The sequence below is a fragment of the Perognathus longimembris genome, chromosome 17 (genome assembly GCF_023159225.1).
Source record: "Perognathus longimembris pacificus isolate PPM17 chromosome 17, ASM2315922v1, whole genome shotgun sequence".
Lineage (NCBI taxonomy): Eukaryota > Metazoa > Chordata > Mammalia > Rodentia > Heteromyidae > Perognathus > Perognathus longimembris.
This window is the reverse complement of record NC_063177.1, coordinates 27,274,987-27,294,264: the sequence shown is the minus strand read 5'-3', so window position 1 is coordinate 27,294,264 and position 19,278 is coordinate 27,274,987. Positions and strand designations below refer to the sequence as shown.

Sequence of the window (19,278 nt, the reverse complement as noted above, 5' to 3'; positions counted from 1 at the left end):
TAAAACATTTTCAACATGTTCAACTCATTTAGGAACAACATGAAGAACCAAAATATGTATATGATTATTATTATTATTATAGTGTTAAAAGCAAATATCAAAATAATGATAGGTTAACTGTCTTTCTAAAAGCACTAAAGATTTCTAGCCCATTGCCTCTGACTTGAATGTCAGTGCTGTTTCATTTAGAATTTGAAATGTAGACAAGATTAGACTTTGGAAAGACTATAATGGGGTTTATGATAGATTAGGTTCTATGCCCTGACATCTTTTAATCGTTCCTTTATCCCCAAGTCTGCTTTAACAATTATGTTGAGAATGGTGATTCCTCAAAGTGAGATAAATGTGAGGTTTTATTTTTATTCTTTAATTTGTTTTTAAGATTATGGCATCGTCAAAGCATTGTGGTGTCTTTTTTACTGCTGCTTGCTGTGCTTATAGCTACATATTATGTTGAAGGAGCACATCAACAGGTAAGAGATTTTAGCAAGTTTGTTTCTAGTCTTACACGTTCTATGGACACCAGAAAGTTTCAAAATGGAATAAATGTATTATAGATTTTCTACTCTCAACATTTTAAGAATTAGGTTTGTATTTTTAATTTCTCATAACTAATATCTTAATGTCTTCTTTTTCTTGCTATAACAGGACTTGAACTCAGGGCCTCAGGCATTCACGTATTAAGCCATCCTCTGTGTTTTTTTGTTGTTGTTGTTTTGCCAGTCCTGGGGCTTGAACTCACGGCCTGGACACTGTCCCTGAGCTTTTTTGCTCAAAGCTAGTGCTCTGCCACTTGAGCCACAGCTCTATTTCTAGCTTTTTTGTTGGTTAATTGGGAGTAAGAGTCTCACAGGTCCTTTCCTTCCTGGGCTGACTTTGAATCACAGACCTCAAATCTCAGCTTCCTCAGTAGCTAGGATTACAGGCATGAGCCACTGGTCTCAGACTTAATGCCTTTTAAAACCATTCATTCAGTGCTAGGAATGTGGCTTAGTGGTAGAGTGCTTGCCTAGCATGTATGAATCCCTGGGTTTGATTCCTCAGCACCACATAAACAGAAAAGGCCAGAAGTGGAGCTGTGGCTCAAGAGGTAGAGTGCTAGCCTTGAGCAAAATTAAAAAAAAAAAAAAAAAAAAAAAAAAAAAAGCACCCAGGGACAGTGCTCAGGCCCTACGTTCAAGTCCCAGAACTGGCCAAAAACAAAAAAACTGTTCAATCAAAGCAGCATAAATCCTTTCATCTCTGCCAAAATCTTGTGTTTTCTATAATGTACCTTTTGTTTTGATATGCCTACTTTGGGTTTCCCATGATTATTGGAGTCATAGGCACATACTACTATGTCCAGCTTCCCTCCATGAAACAGTCTCATAGACTTTTTCTACCCAATCTGCCCTGATCTTAGCCTCCCACATACCTTGGGATGACAGGTGCACACTGCTGTGCCCAGCTATCAGTGGAGAATGGGTTTCACTAGCTTTTCTGCCCCAACTGACCTCAAACCACAGGCCTTCCATTCTTAGCCTCTCAAGTAGCTAGAATTAAGCCACTAGAGTCAAACATTGTCACACCCAACTTACTATTTCATTTGTAATATACTCAAACAGATGGGACTTTATTTTTATGAAAAGTTAAGTTCTCTTGTTTTGAAGTCTATAAATGTGTTGGTAATGGGAAAATAGGCAATTTTGTTACTACCTTCCATTAAATAAACATTATTAATCTATTGTAATAGGAAATGCTTCTAAAGTGGTATTACTTCACGTTTAAAGTAATTTACTTATAATCTTGGAGGTTTTTTTTTTATAGTTTTATGTGCATTTCAAGTACAATGCATCTAGATCAATGTTACCTCTTCCATCTTCTTCCCCATCTTTCCCAACCCCACCCATTATCTTTTAAATAAGCATTATGTATTTACTAAGAATTTGTGATGAAATAGCTTGCTGAGTTTACTTACCAAAGCTGGAAAATTTCTCTAGAAATAAGTCTGTATTTCTTCAACAAGTCTCTCACCGGACTTCATTTTGCTATTTTCAAAAACAAATTGGTCTTAAATATACAAATTTTATTCTAATGTTTTACTGAAAAAAATAAAAAATGTATTCTATTCACAAATACCATATAATCACCCCTTTCCTACTACTGTATGTTTTGTTACATAAAAGTTTGTAAGTTGTGGATAGCTCCAGATTTTTCATTCTTTCTTTTTGTCAGTCATGGTGCTTGAACTCAATGCCTGGACCCTGTTCCTGAGCTTTTTTGCTCAAGGCTAATTCTCTACCACATTAAGCCACAGCTCCACTTCCAGTTTTGTTTTGTTGTTTGTGGGGTTGTTTTTTTTTTTGTGATTAATTGGCGCTTCCTGCGTGAACCACAGTCTTCAGATCTCAGTATCTTGAATAGTTAGGATTACAGGTATGAGCCACCAGGGCCCAACTTTTCAGTCTTATACTTGCCTTACTTTGGGGCTGGGAATGTGGCTTAATGGTAGAGTGCTTGCCTAGCATGCACGAATCCCCAGGTTCATTCCTCAGTACCACATAAACAGAAAAAGCCAGAAGTGGTGCTGTGGCTCAAGAGGTAGAGTGCTAGCCTTGAGCAAAAAGAAGCTAGGGACAGTGCTCAGGCCCTTAGTTCCAGGCCCCAGGACTGGCAAAAACAAAAACCATCTTTGCTGTTTTGCTATGTCAACTTTATTTCAGTTATATATAACTTCCACTCATCCTGCTATCTTACACTAAAATATTAGGCTTCTTTCTGAAGATTTTATTCTTAAAACTTCTCCCTAATTGAAACTTATTTTAACAATTTGTTTAATTTTGGCAGTAGTTTGTATATACCACATGGTTGTATAAACATTCATGTTTTCCTCTCATCCTTTTTGTTTTTTCAGTATGTGCAACGTATAGAGAAACAGTTCCTTTTGTATGCCTACTGGATAGGCTTGGGGATTTTGTCCTCTGTTGGGCTTGGAACAGGGCTGCATACCTTTCTGCTTTATCTGGTAAGAACTTCCTTTAATGAACAATAATGAAATTTTTCTTTTTATTGAAGCTTTTACTTCAGAAGTTAAAATCTTAGGATTTGTGTTTTGTAAACCTTCAGATCCTCAAATCATTACTTTTGTGTGTGTGTGTGTGTGTGTGTGTGTGTGTGTGTGTGTGTGTGTGTGTGTCAGTCCTCGGGCTTGGACTCAGGGCCTAAGCCCTGTCCCTGGCTTCTTTTTACTTAAGGCTAACACTCTACCACTTGAGCCACAGCACAACCTCTGGCTTTTCCTATATATGTGGTGCTGAGGAATTGAACCCAAGGCTTCATGCATGCAAAGCAAGCATTCTACCACTAGGCCGTATTCCCAGCCCAGATCATTACTTTTTATTTTACTTTTTTTTTTTACCTTTATTATAAAGGTGATATACTAAAGAGTTACAGTTACATAAGTCAGGTAATGAATACATTTCTTTTTGGACAATGTCACCCCTTCCCTTGCTCTCTTCCAGTTTTTAATCATTACTTTTAAGTTTGATTTGGAATTTGTTTGGCTTTCCAGAGGTTTTCAAAACAGACAAGAAAAATAGCTAGTTAAGCAAATAAGTTTGTAAATTTAAATTACTTTGGTCAGGAACTTTTCCCCTCTAGATTTTGAGTAATGATTCTCTTGTTTAGTAGTTGAAGTTAATGTAAATATCCAAAATTACATGTAAGGTTTATAATGAATTTGTACAATTACATTTCTATATTGATCAGTAAAAGAGATTAGAGTCTTCCGTCAAGTCCACAGATGCAATATACACACTTGGATGATTATTTTGGTATTCTTTTATTTCATTTTTAGTTTCATTACTAGGGATTGAACATGATAGTCTTGTACTCTATCACTTATGCCACATTTCCAGCTGTTTTTCTGTTTGTTTTATAGTTCACAGATAATTAACCTTTGGGTTAGTTGGTTTGCTCTGGTAATTTTATTTTTTCATTTGTTCATTCATTCCTTTGTCTATTTTGTTTGTTTGTTGACTTATTTTTGTGGTTCTGGGGTTTGAACTTAGACTTCACACTTGTAAATTCTGGTCATTTTAATGTTTAGTAAATGGGCTTCAGAATACCTGTAGATCCCAAAGAACTAGACTTGTATGTCTGTAAATACAACCATTTTCTTTTCTGGCAAAAAATGAAAAAGCAATTGATGGTAATCATTAGATTCTGTAAAGGACTGTAATCAATGATTTAAAACTGTTCTTCTGAAACTGTTCTGTACTGTGTCTATATATTTGGCCACCACTAGGTGGCACTGCTAATGCAAACAATAAACCACCAGGCTATAGTTGCAAGTTCTGTTCAGGAAAAATATATATTTAGAGCAACTTAAGTGAAAAAAAAAAATGGCTCTACTTAGCTTAGAGACATAATCTCATATTTATGCCTACTAATTTTGTTCGTATAAGATCAATTAGCACATTTGAGTGAAAAGCTAACTTTTCTTAATAGTTTCTCACATATGTTCATTAGTTCAGCAGTTATCACCCATTTCCATTGTGACCTACATATTTACATGCAGAATATAACTCCCACAGCATGCACAGTGTCAGGTGCAATGGTAGGAATAGATGGCACATTAATGAACAACTGTGAATGTTTTCTGATAGAACTATATTCATTTAAAAAAAAACAGGCAGCTGTATTTTATTTGCAGTTATTAGTTTGCCACTGATAATGTTATACTAAAAGAAGCATGCTGAGCTTTGAAGCTTTCATAAATAGCTAGCCGTATTCTCTTGAGTTTTTGTTTGGTTTTGCAATTGTTGTTTTTGTCAGTCATGGGCTTGAACTTGGGGCTTGGATACTGTCCCTGAGCTCTTTCACCCAAGGTAAGAACTGTACTACTTTGAGTCACAGTACTACTTCTGGCTTTTGAATGGTTAATTGTAGGTAAGAGTCCTGTGGGGACTTTTCAGCTGGCTGGCTTCGAACCACAGTCCTCAAATCTCAGCCGCCTGAGTATCTAGGATTACAGGCGTGAGCCACACCTGTGCCTGGCTGGTTTTACAGTTTTGAGGGGCTCAAGTCCAGACCTCACATACTCTAGGCAAGTCTTTTATCACTGGGAAACAACCCCTGTCCAAAATTGAGATGCTATAAACAACTGGAAGAAGTTATACGATTATTTCAGTAACTCTCTTGTAATTACTTACCATTAACAGTGAATTAAGATTTATAATTCTGTAAACAACCAGACTAACTAAAACAGAAACTTTGCTAATTAACAGGAAATGTATCTCAAATATGACCATTTATATGTATGTATAATATGGTTCAGGTCACAGGTCTTATGATATGATTAAAGAGCAATTCCTAAATTATGTATTCCATTTATGGTTTATAAAATCTTGTTTAATAATGACAAACAGAATTAATCCATTGGATAACAATTCGGTCCTATATAGTATGATGTGTGCAGTTTTTGACACTAGGAGGAGCAATTTCCTGGAGAAAGGTTTAACAAAGACATACTATATCCCTTTCAAATAAACCCAGCTCCTAAACAAAGAACTGTGAAGAATAGAAGATTATCAATATTTATTTTGTAATTTTTAAATGCATCCAAACTCTTGACTGTAAATAGAACAATATGTTTTACAGTTTTATTCTTTCATGTAATTTGACCGTTGAATTTTCTTGAATTCGGGAATGCAAATGTGAGGAGTTTGTATATTTTAAGAATTAGGGCCGGGAACCAAGGCTCACACTTGTAATCCTAGCAACTCAGGAGGCTGAGATCTGAGGATTGCAGTTCAAAGCCAATTTAGGCAGGAAAGCCCATGAGACTTTTATCTTAAACTACTCCCAAAAGGCCAGAAGTGAAGCTGTGGCTCAAGTGGTAGAGTGCTAACCTTGAGTAAAAAAGCTCTGGGATAGTGCCCAGGCTCTGAGTTCAAGCTCCAGAACTGGCATACTCACTCACAAAACAACTGTTAACAGACTGTCACTATCATTTCTGCTTGACTTGTGATTATTGCTTTGTTGATGACCTGTGTGTCTTCCTTTAAGACAAAAGAAGGAAATTGCCAAAACTTCAGGTTCTGGTATGACTTAATGTTGATTTCTATAGGCCAATGACTGTGGCTATAAGCATGTAGTGACTCAGGGCTCTTGTGGGAAGAACAACAAGCCCTTCTTAGAAAAAGATCTGTTTGCCTTTTGTTTGATGGGAGCATGTTAGCTCTTCTCCCAGTTTTCCCCCAAGTAATGACTCATGTATTAACTCTTATGAGTATCAGCACATCAAAAGAAGAAACCAAGGTCTCCAGGACATAGGACTAGGATTTTGCCAAGTGAAAGAGGTATGCAGACTGGATACTTTCCTGCTTTTAAGTCATTAGCTATTAATGTGTGCTAAATGAAAGATAAAAAGACGCTGTTTAAATTTACATTGATAGGCATAAATTTTGAACAATTTTGAAGTGTTTTTTTTTTTTTTTCTTTTCCAGTATTGGGGATTGAACTTAGCTCATCATGCTTGCTCACTTGCTCCACTTTCTTGGTAACCTCGAACTTAAGCTGTGCCTCTACCTCTTGTTTTTTTTTTGTTTGTTTGTTTGTTTGCCAGTCCTGGGCCTTAGACTCAGGGCCTGAGCACTGTCTCTGGCTTCTTTTTGCTCAAGGCTAGCACTCTGCCACTTGAGCCACAGCACCGCTTCTGGCCGTTTTCTATATATGTGGTGCTGGGGAATCAAACCCAGGGCTTCATGTATACGAAACAAGCACTCTTGCCACTAGGCCATATTCCCAGCCCCTTTTTTAAATTTATTTTTTAATTAAATTTTATTGACAAGGTGATGTACACAGGGGGTACAGTTACATAATAAGGTAGTGAGTACATTTCTTGTCCTATTTGTTACACCCTCCCTCATTTTTCTTTCCCTTCCCTAGTTCAGATAAGCACAAATACAATATCCAGTGTACCAAAATCATATATAATGACCACAGGGGGTATGCCAAAGGAAATTCACCTAGTACATTAAACATAATGACAACATTAAAATCCTCCTGTTTCCATCTCTTGGAGTTCATTTTCCTTAGCCTCATCATATATAATCATATATACATAGCTGTTGAGCTATTGTGATCCTCTGATAGATCTATCCTAGACCTTTTTATGTTGATTTAGTAGTTGTTTGGTTTTAGAGACATAGTATAAAGTCACTGACCAAAACATGTGAAAATACCATTTGAAAAGAAGTTTGTCATTTTACAGACATGATCTCTATGCTCCCCCCCAACAACCACACATCAGGGAGACCATGCGCCTTTGTTCTCTGTTTTAGGCTTGTCTCACTCAACATTATTTGTTTAAGATCTGACCATTTCCCTGCAAATGCCATTATTTTATCATTTCTAATCGCTATTCTAACCCTTGTTTTTTGCTGGTTATTTTGGAGACAGAGTCTCACAAGCTTTTTTTCTCCAGACTGACTGTGGTCCTCCAGATAGATCATAGCTAGGTTTACATGTATGAGCTGCTGGCATCTAGCTTATAACCTTTGAAAATAACTGTCTTTGTAAATACGTAGTCCATTGCTCCCGAACACTTAGAATTTGCCTAGTGACCAAGTTGCTAAAGTTTACTGGTAGACATTTGGAATAATACATAGCCTAAATATCTTCAATTGACCAATCTATACTGTATAAATGTAACAAAACATCACATAATTATTATGTCAAAAACCGTTCTTAAGGGCTGGGGATATGGCCTAGTGGCAAGAGTGTTTGCCTCGTATACATGAGGCCCTGGGTTCGATTCCCCAGCACCACATATACAGAAAATGGCCAGAAGTGGCGCTGTGGTTCAAGTGGCAGAGTGCTAGCCTTGAGCAAGAAGAAGCCAGGGACAGTGCTCAGGCCCTGAGTCCAAGGACCAGGACTGGCTTAAAAAAAAAACATTCTTAAGAAAGGTGTCAGTAGGGCTGGGGATATGGCCTAGTGGCAAGAGTGCTTGCCTCCTATACATGAGGCCCTGGGTTCAATTCCCCAGCACCACATATACAGAAAATGGCCAGAAGTGGCGCTGTGGCTCAAGTGGCAAAGTGCTAGCCTGGAGCAAAAAAAAAAAGAAGCCAGGGACAGTGCTCAGGCCCTGAGTCCAAGCCCCAGGACTAGCCAGAAAAAAAAAAAAAAAGAAAGGTGTCAGTAGCTCAATGTCTGTGATCCTAGCTATTCAGGAGATGAGATCTGAGAATCAAGGTTCCAAATCAGTCTAAGAAGAAAAGTTGGTAAGGCTCTTATCTCCAGTTAACCTCCAACGAGCTGGAAATAGACTTGTGGCTCAAGCTGTAGAGTTCCAATCTTAAGGAAAAAAGCTAAGGGACAGTATCCAATCCCTGAGATCAAGCTCCAGCACCAAAAGCAAAAAAAACAATTCAGGGCATGGGTCAAGTGGTAGAGTGCCATCCTGGAGGAAAAAGCCAAGTGAGAGTGCAAGGCCCTGAATTGTTTTATTATTATTATTATCATTTCATAATTATTAAATTATTATTATACTCTTAGTCATTTTATTAAATGAGAAAGATGAGGTAGAATTTTGTACCTATGAAATTACTAATGGATTTAGAAAACCAAAAGTTACATTAAGTCAGTATGTGTCTAACTGCCATAAGCTGGGAATTTTTATAGAGCGGAATAAGAGGTGTAACAAAAAGAATATGAGTGGTAGGTTGCCTCTTCAGGGGTCACTTGGAAGCAATAATTTTATATTCTAGCCTTCTAGAATTATAGCTGTGGACCATAACCCTAAATAAGTTGTGTTTTGATACTGATGAAGAAAACATGGTTTAAAACTTGAGTAAAATTCTTGTATATGAAAAAGAGTTTCTGAAGTCCCCCCCCCCAAAAAAAAAATCAAACTTTCCTCTTTAAAAAACAGAAACAAAAAACGTCTGGGTGCTGGTGGCTCACACCTGTAACTACTCAGGAAGCTGAGGATCATGGTTCAAAGCCAGCTCACGCAGAAAAGTCCCTGTAACACTGTTATCTCCAATTAACCACTCAAAAATCAGAAATAGGACTGTGGCACAAAGTGGTAGAATGCCAGCCTTGAGCAAAAGAGCTCAGAAACAGTGCCCAGTCCCTGCATTCAAGGCCCTCAACTGACAAAAAAAAAAAAATAATAGTTTGGCAAGTTCTATAAGCAACCACTTATCTTTCATTTATTTATCATCCAGATATTCCCAATGAATCACATTCCAGACTAACCACTGACTCCTTTTGTTCCTAGTAAAGGAGTGAGGCAAACACATGTTTTCCCAGTGAATCAGCAGAGGATTCTTGGTTTTATTACCTTTACCCTGAACTTTCCAGACAAAACTAATTGGAAATTTTGCCTTTGGGAATCTTACTTGACTTCTGAATATAGATGGTGAATTAGGCTATGAATTGACATTGCAGATGTTGTGCAGATAACTGCAGTCTATAAGAATGTTTTATCAGTTCTGAGGGGACTGCCTTGCATGGAAGAATGTCTGTCTCTTGTTTGTCTGCCTTACTAAAAAACATATTAGTGCACAGCACACTACATTCTTTTTTTTTTTTTGGCCAGTCCTGGGCCTTGGACTCAGGGCCTGAGCACTGTCCCTGGCTTCTTCCCGCTCAAGGTTAGCACTCTGCCACTTGAGCCACAGCGCCGCTTCTGGCCGTTTTCTGTATATGTGGTGCTGGGGAATCGAACCTAGGGCCTCGTATATCCGAGGCAGGCACTCTTGCCACTATGCTATATCCCCAGCCCCACTACATTCTTAATCATTTTTGTTTATGCCAGTCCTGGGACTTGAACTCAGAGCCTGAGCATTGTCTCAGACTTTTTTTTTTTCTCAAGGCAAGTGTTCTACCACTTAAGCCACAGCTCAACTTTCAGCTTTTTTTTAAAAAAAAGTATTTTATTGGAGATAAGAGTATCACAGACTTTTTCTGACAGTACTAGCTTCAATCCAGATCCTCAGATCTCAGCCTCCTGAGTAGCTAGGATTACCAGCATGAGCCACCAGCACCTGGTTTATATCCTTAATCTTACTTTGTATTCTTTATCTTGGTTGATAAAGAGACTTGACAAAATTAGACTTAGAACTAATTAATACGATCTTTTTAGTTTTTGGAAGATAGCTGAAATAATGTCAGTGGTATCCCAATCCCTCTTTGGTTTCAAGGGTTATATATTGTATTTCTTGATGAAACATAAACATGAATATTAAGTTCCTTGGATGCTAAAAAGTATGTAAGGAAAGGATAAATACAGTAACTTAAAAGTTTTGAACTTGAAAAGTTTGAACTCCAGAAAGTGCTTTGTTTGAAATAGAGTAGTAATGCACATGCTATTTAGTCATTTTACTAACAGAATTTTGTTAATCTCTCACAGAGGTCTTAATTTGTGTTTTTGATGAGGAAACATATTTCCCTGGATGGATGGATGTGTATGTATGTATGTGTATGTATATGTGTCTACACACACACACACCACACACACACACACACACATTTTCATTCCAGATTAAAATTTGGGGTATTTTTTGTATAACTTCAGGAATGATACATTTTGTAGGACAGTTTAAATTCTGAATTTCTATTAGGCATGGTAGCACATCTGCATTCCTATCTAGCATTGGAAGCTGAGGCAGGAGGATCTCCAGGTCAAGGTTGTCATGGTTGGGCTATATAGTGATAGCATGTCTTAAAGCAGCAAGAACAAAATGATAGCTTTAAAAAATTAATAAAATTTTCTTGTAGACAGAAAAACTAAAGCTAGAATAGAAATGGATTCCATCAAATTTAGTACTCTTTTAGTCACTGAAACTTCCTATTTTGCACTACTCATGAAAGATGATAAGTTGTGGAAATGTTGATTTTGGTTTTATATAAGAAGTTTTTAAAAGTTAAAATAGCAAATAGGGTGTAGCTCATGCTTGTATTCCTAGCTCTGGGGAGAGTGAGGCAGGAAGATCATGAGTTTGAGGCCCGCCTGAGCAACATAAGATCCTATCTCAAGGGGGAGAGGGGAGGGGAGGGAGGAATGAGGGACGAGGTAACAAACAGTACAAGAAATGTATCCAATGCCTAATGTATGAAACTGTAACCTCTCTGTAATTCAGTTTGATAATAAATATATATATAAAAAGATCCTATCTCAAAAAAAGTTAAAATATATTTTTCCATAGGTGAATACTTCTGTCTCTTATTAGAAATCTTACCCTTTAGCCTAACTAATTTGCTCTCACCCAGACATAGTCTTGCCTAGCCAAGAACTACTTCTATCCTGGACAAGGCAAAATTATTCCATTATCAATGGAAAATGTTGTGTAATAAACACAGCTCATGAGACTAGATATATGGAATTTTAAAGTGAAACAAAACCAGATGTCCAATATGTCACAAATAGTTTAACTGTTTTGTTGATTTAGAATAACTATACTGAATTACTCCAAAATAAAGCCTTTATTTGCTACTTTGCCTTATTGGGTGGAGTCTCCTGTATTGTTCAAAACTTCCATAAGAATTATCAGTACCTGATCTAGGGAAGGGAAAGAAAAACAGGGTGTAAGATATCACAAGAAATGCCAATCTGTTACTATGTGTGTATATATCTATCTGTATGTATATGTATATGTATAGGTAGATATACACACACATTTTTAATTGTTCTAGCTTCCTAAGAATGTGTCCTTTTTATCATTATGACATGTCCCTATTCTTGAATAATTGTATTGTGAAGTTTACTTTATCTAATATATCCACTCCATTTTTATCATTATGTTAAAGAGTATCTCTTTTTCTCATCTTTTACTTTTCATTGGTCTTGTGTGTGTGTGTATGTGTGTGTGTGCGTGTGCGCGCGTGCGTGCGCTACTAGATTTAATTTAGTCTTAATACTTGCTAGGCAAACTGTGTTACCACTTGAGTTATACTTCCAGCTAGTGTCTGTTTTTTATGCAAGTCATGTACTAACCCAGTCTAACAGTCTTTGTCTTTCCATTTTATGTTTGCTCCATTTACAGTTAATGTATTTAATCAGTATGGTAGGATTTAAGTCTTATTATTCAAGATGTTTTTCCCATTTATTCCCTCCACCTCTTTTCTTAACCTCTTTTTTTATTTCTTTAGTATATTATTTATTGGCTTGTTACACTTTAAAATGTTTTAGTTATTATTCTGAAGTTTACAACATATATATATATATATTTTTTTTTATTTTTTATTTTTTTGCCAGTCCTGGGCCTTAAACTCAGGGCCTGAGCACTGTCCCTGGCTTCTTTTTGCTCAAGGCTAGCACTCTGCCACTTGAGCCACAGCGCCACTCCTGGCCGTTTTCTGTATATGTGGTGCTGGGGAATCGAACCCAGGGCCTCATGTATACAAGGCAAGCACTCTTGCCACTAGGCCATATCCCCAGCCCCTACAACATATATCTTTAAGGTGAGTTGTCAAGTGACATTTTATCATTTCACATATAATGTAATAACCTTGCAATTGTGTTCTCCATTTCCCTTCTTTCATTCATTACCTGTGTTGCTTCCAGATGTCATAAACTCCAAGTCCTTGTTATATTCTTTTTTTTCTTTTTAAGTCCTAAGTCCTCATATATCCTAGGCAAGCACTGGACCACTGCTACAGCCCCCACCCCATTCCAATTTTTGCTGTAAATACCTAGTTATAAAGCATGAAAATGAACTCTCTCACAGTATTTTTTATTTTTGTAGAGATTCTCATATCTCTTCTGTCTACACACCTCTTGTAACATTTTTTTGTAATGCATATCTCCAAATTGTTTCTTGTCTTTTGTTTATCTGAAAGTGTTTTTATTTCATGACAATTTTTTTTTATTACACTAATGGGGTTGGAACTCAGGGCCTTGCATTTGCTAAGCAAGCACTCTGCCTCTTAAGCCACACCACAAGCATTTTTTGCTTTAGTGATTTTTCAGATATGGTCTCACGCTTCTTTTTTGCCCAGGTAGGCCTCTGACCCCCAGCTCCCTACCCATGCCACCTGTGTATCTGGAATAACAAGTGAGATAGGGTCTTATTAACTTTTTTTGCCACTGCTGGTCTCTAACAGTTAATCTCATGATCTCTGATACGCTAACCTTTTTTTTTTGTTTTTCCATGTCTGCAAGTGAATTAATAACAATTAGACTTAGCAGCTAAATTAGTCATGGTGCTAATTTACCTCCAAAGTTTGAACTCATTTATTTACTTACTTACTGATTTTTATTTTGTATGAGTCCTGGGACTTGAACTCAGGGCCTGAGTGTTTTCCCTAAGCTTTATTGTTCAAGGCTAATACACTACCACTTTGAGCCATAGCTGTACTTCTGGTGTTTTTTGGTGATTAATTGGAGCCAGCCCAGGCTGGCTTTGAACTGCAGTCCTCAGATCTCAGCCTCCTGAGTAGCCAGGATTATAAGTGTGAGTCATCTGCATCCAGCACTCATTTTATTTTTGAAATACATTTTCCCTGGGTTCATTGTTCTTTCCTTTGCATAAATTCTAATGAATAATCGTACTTGCTTTTCTCTATGGATAATACATTATTGTTATCTCATTTTCTCCTTTCCTTGAGTTACAGCAATTTGATTGTGATATGATTATCATTGTCAGTTACATTTTATTTCATTTATTAGCTAAGCTAAACATGATCTCTTGATCCTCCTACCTCTACCTCCAGGTGCCTAGATTATAGGCATGTACTTATCATACCAGGTTTTATTTGAATATGTATGTGTTACTAGTACACACTGTCTTGATTTGAATTTTATGTCCAGGGAATAGGAACTTCAGTTTGTTTAAAGCTGTATTATAGAATCTAAAATAGTATTTGGCACATATCAAAATAATAAATAGTTGTTAAATAAATTATATGAATGAATCCCACTTTACATATATAGTTGAATAAAGCCATAAAAAATACTCAGCTTTCTAACTTTTCAAGCCTACTCAGTAAAACCTTCAGAATATAGTAACATTTAACTTTCTTTGAATTGGTAATTCAGCTTTTATACTTATAGTATTCAATGATATTGAATACTGTTCTACTGGCCATATAATAACTATGAAAAGAAAAATAACTGCATTGAGTTCTATAGAAGCAAAAAGACAAACCAATAAAAATATACTGTAAACATTGTGATATGTTTCTGTGGAAGAAGAGAAGAATCTAACTCACTCTAGGGAAGTTTGGGCAGACTCCCTAGAGGCAAAGAAAGTATGATAAAACATCCCAAAGGTTGAGTAGGAGTTATCTGGGTAAGTGTATGTTACGGATATTTGTTGGCCATAGGTACATTCTAGGCATATAAAAGTCTGAATTTGAAAAATATTTCTTTGGATCATAGATTTCTTTCATCTCCCTTGCCCTTTCCCTTGTACAGAATTAGTCTGCAGACAGAAAGCTGAATTACCATAAAATTTCCTCATTACAAATGAAATTACTCTATGTATGTTGCTCAGTTTTCTGGTTGTTTGTTAAATGAGTAAAAGTGTAGTATCCTCTGCTTTATGCTCTGAGGCCAAAATCCCTCACTGGTATACTGGGGACCATAACTTGTTCCCATGAAGTTGGAACTGACTGCTCACTACATAGGTTAATTTGGTATTTAATGGTCCTTGTATCTGGTAACCTTTTCTATTTATATTGTATTGATTTGCGACTCTACCCCATTTCTCCATGTTATATATCTAAAGTGTGACTTTTTCACATATTATTCATCATAGTAAGAATTGTACTTTTTTTTTTTTTTTTTTTTTTTGCCAGTCCTGGGGCTTAAACTCAGGGCCTAAGCCCTGTCCCTGGCTTCTTTTGGCCCAAGGCTAACACTTGCTCCACAGCGCCACTTCCGGCTTTTACTATATATATGTGTGGTGCTCAGGAATCAAACCCAAGGCTTCATGTATGCGAGGCAAGCACTCTACCACTAGGCCATATTCCCAGCCCAGGATTGTACATTTTTAGGAATAACATTTAAAAGATAGTTTGAGGGCTGAAGGTATATAACTGTTAACTGCTTGCCTAGCATGTATGAGGACCCTGAGTTTGATCACAGCACTGTGAAAAGAAAAGTGAATATGTGTAGCTTCTAAAGTTATTTTAATCACAATTATTTTTGGTTGGTTTTTATATAAACATTCAAAATGATTCTTAGGAACCATCAAGCTACATTGTTCTAAGAAAAACTTGAGATTTCCTATCAGTTAATGTAGTCCAAAATAAAACATCAAGCTATAGGCAAAAAAGTCTTGAGAATGAACAAAGGACAGGAAATTGAGTTGTTAGTGTTCATTTGGTCTGGGAACCACCACATCTGCTTCTAAGGCTGAGTAATCATGACTTAATAGTGTGGTTACGGAAAGTATATATCACTTTATTTGAGTGAATGAACAGTGTTCTTCAGGGAGAAAATTCTCAAATTGTTTAAAACTTCCCTTTTTAGGACATTAAAGTTAAGATTTTGTTGGGGAATATGTTTAATTTGCTAATGATACATTTTTTTCATGTATATTTTGGAATAGAAATATATCTTTTCCTTCTTATGTATCTCAAAATTAAATTTCAATATTTCTCTGTCTACCCATGGAATCCAACTCGGGATCCTTTTTCTAATCATTGTCTGGTAAGAAATGTTTCACTCACTAGGTAGTTATTCTAAATGTTACACACTTTATGAATTTTTATTTTTATATTTTGGCCAGTCCTGGAGCTTGAACTCAGCCTGGGCACTGTCCCTAAGCTTCTTTTGCTCAAGTCTAGCACTCTGCCACTTGAATTACAACTTCAGTTCTGTTTTTCTGGTGGTTACTTCAAGATAAGAGTATCACAGACTTTCTAACCCAAGCTGAAATCCTCAGATCTCAGCCTCCTTAGTAGCTAGGATTATAGATGTGAGCCATCAGTACATGCTTACTTCAGCATTTATAAGAATTAAAAGACCATCAAAAAGAGGAAAAAAAGACTAGAAAATCAGGTAGCTTTATTGTTGTTTGTTTTTGTCTAGAAAAAAATACTTTAGAAAAAAACTTGTTTATTTTAAGACTAGACCTTTTTTTCTTCTTTTGTGCTGGTCCTAGGGTTTGAAGTCAGTGAGTGCCTGAGCACTGTGTTTGAGCTTTTGTGCTCAAGGCTAGTGCTGTACCACTTTGAGCCACAGTCATTCCTGGCTTTTTGGTAATAAATTGGAAGTAAATGGCTCAGGGACTTTCCTACCTGGGCTGGCTTTAAACCACAATCCTGAGATCTCACCCCTCTGAGTAGTAGGATTACAGGCATGAGCCACCAGCTCTCAGCAACATTAATATTTTGACTTCAGTTTTTATTATTAATCTGTAGTATTTTAGAGTAAAGGAACAAGGCATCACAAAAGTTCTTGTATGAATAATTACTTTTTTTTTTGCCAGTCCATGCCTTGCATGCATGAAGCCCTGGGTCCAATTCCTCAGTACCACATAAATAGAAAAAGCCAGAAGTGGCACTGGCTCAAGTGGTAAAGTGCTAGCCTTGAGGAAAAGAAGCTCAGGGTCAGTGCCAAGGCCTGAGTTCAAGCCCCAAGACTGGCAAAATAAAAAAGAAAAAGAAAAACTTACTACTAGGTTCATACTTTTATCATTGCTTTAGAAACTCATTGGAAAAGGTAAGTTAGGTAGTTGCATCAGCAACTTTTTAAGTACAGAAAAAGTAATATTTTCAAATTATACCTAACTAAGTTCTTGGCAACTTTATATCACAGGGAATAGGATTACAGGTGTGAGCAACTCAGGAAACTGAGATCTGAGGATAGCAGTTCAAAGTCAGCCAGGGCAGGAAAGTCCATGCGATTCCTATCTCCAATTAAACACCAAAAAGCATGAAGTAGAGCTGTTGCTCCGGAGATAGAACACTAACCTGAGTAAAAGAAGCTCAGGAACAGTGACTGGGCCCTGAGTTCAAGCACCAGGACTGGCATACACATATTCTCATTGTCTGTCTCTCTCTCTGTCTCTCTCTGTCTCTCTGTCTCTGTCTGTCTCTCTGTCTCTGTCTCTGTCTCTCTCTCTCTCTCTCCAAAAGAAAACCAGAAGAGTGGTTTCCAGAGGGCTAAGATGGGAGCCCGGAGATATGTTATATATGTGGGAAATTACATTTATCAAGTTACTGGTCACTTATTTTATTCTTTTTAGTACTTTCATATTGATGCATTTGGAAATTGTTTGTGCCTAATAATACAAACTTGTATTTTTTTTAGAAAAAACTGTTTTAACTAACAGTTTGACTTCTTCCTATTTGATTAAAAATGTATCTTTATCATATCAAATTCGATGTGTTTTTTACTGTATTTTAAGCTGTGTTCTGTTTTATTATAGAGCTGGGAAGCTTAACTTGTAAGCTTCCAGTACTCATCTGTACTCTGAAGTAGTTCAAATGGCATTGAAATAATTGATATCTTGCAGGTTTCAAATAATTTTTTGGTAATCCTAACTCATCTAGTGCTTCAACATTAAATGCAGGAATATTCTATATTCATCAGTTTCTACAAGTTGTTCATACTAGCTGCATCTTGAAGTGCATGGACAGAATACTTTTCTTTAAAAGCCAAACTTTCCTTGTAATATATATTTATGTTAAAATAACATATATATTGGTTTTCCTGTATAATATTTCTCAACTGCGATTTATTCTTTATGTTTTGTAGGGTCCACATATAGCTTCAGTTACATTAGCTGCTTATGAATGCAATTCAGTTAATTTTCCTGAGCCACCCTATCCTGATCAGATTATTTGTCCCGATGAAGAGGGCACCGAAGGAGCCATTTCTTTGTGGAGTATCATCTCAAAAGTTAGAATTGAGGCCTGTATGTGGGTAAGTTGGTGCATTTTCATATTTGCCTGACACCTTACCACAGCATTGATACTGTATTGTGTCTTTTCAAATCCAGTTCAAACATATAGTTCATGAACTGGCCAGATGTCAATTTCTATGGCAGAGAGAACTTTTTAGAGCCTTGGCAAAATATCTTTTGTAAGAAAGCCACAAAGCCATATATACATATATACTTGATCACAAAAAGACAGCAGCAAAGGATAAAGTACCATAAATGATATAACTATACCCGGTTGTAAAATTTGTTCCAGTGTTTATATACTTGGTTAATACCAGCTGAGCAGTGAGTAGGTGTGGTTGCACATGCCTATAGTCTTATCATTTAGAAGACTGAAGTAGTAGGATTAAGAGGCCACCCTGGTCTGAGACCCTGTCTCATGTTAATATTGCTTATTCCTAGATTAAAATATTGTTCTTAGAAGACTATTATTTGTGGAGTAAATATAATGCTAAAATATGGTCTAATATTTTATCACATAAACTGAGCTTTTTTGTAGTAATGATTTCAAACTATACTGTTATATATAAGATGATCTTTCTTCTAGATACACTAATTATTCTCTCTTTGATTCTCTTGGGTTTATTTTATGGAATTCTTTGAACTGTATTGCCAGTGGAAAGTATCTTTTAACACAAGTTGATTTGTTTTTGCTTAGATGCCTAAATGTATTTGTGTGTCTATCACTGAGGAATAAAGCTATATACCAGCAAATTTTTTTGAAACAGACTGTTTAAAAATTTTAACTAATCCCTGGATTCAGTCTCCAGCACTGCCAAAAAAAAAAAAAATCATCTTGGTTCATTCCAATAGCCATAAACAGTATGCCCTTAGAGGAGGCAGAGGCAGTTTTAGCTTTGAGGGGGAGAGGATCAAACCAACAATAAGCCCTCTGCCATGCAGCTGCATTCATTCCCCAGCCCAGTAATCTATTGTTTGCTTTAAAAGAATTAATTATAGGCCAGGCACTGGTGGCTCACACCTATAATACTAGCTACTCAGGAGACTGAGATCTGAGGATCTCGATCAAAGCTAGCTCAGGCAGAGAATTCCAAGAGATTTACCTTCAATTAACCACCTGGAAACCAGCAATAGAGCTGTGGCTTAAAGTGGTAGAGCACTAGCCTTGAGCAAAAGAGCTCAGGGACAGGTCTGTTGAAGCTCCATGATAGACCCTCCCCCCCAAAAAAAAGAATTAATTATAGCTGGGCAACTGAGGCTTGTGTCTATAATCCTAGCTACTCGGGAAGCTGAGATACAAGGATAGCGGCTTGAAGCCAGCCTGCAAAAGAGAGTTCATGAAGCTCTTACCTCAAAAAAACTTCTAAAAAGTCAGAAGTAGAGCTATTTCTCAAGTGTAGAGCACTAGCCTTGAGTTAAAAAGCTCAGG

At 36.7% G+C, this 19,278-nt stretch overlaps 1 protein-coding gene across 1 annotated transcript in view; it reads left to right on the top strand.

The window, feature by feature from the left end:
- Positions 1 to 19,278, top strand: part of Vmp1 (vacuole membrane protein 1) — a 95,457-nt gene that overhangs the window by 23,284 nt on the left and 52,895 nt on the right. The window contains exons 4-6 of the mRNA XM_048365023.1: positions 383 to 473; positions 2,894 to 3,004; positions 17,702 to 17,869. Of these exons, the coding sequence (XP_048220980.1) occupies positions 383 to 473; positions 2,894 to 3,004; positions 17,702 to 17,869 (370 nt within the window). The remainder of the gene's footprint in view (positions 1 to 382; positions 474 to 2,893; positions 3,005 to 17,701; positions 17,870 to 19,278) is intronic.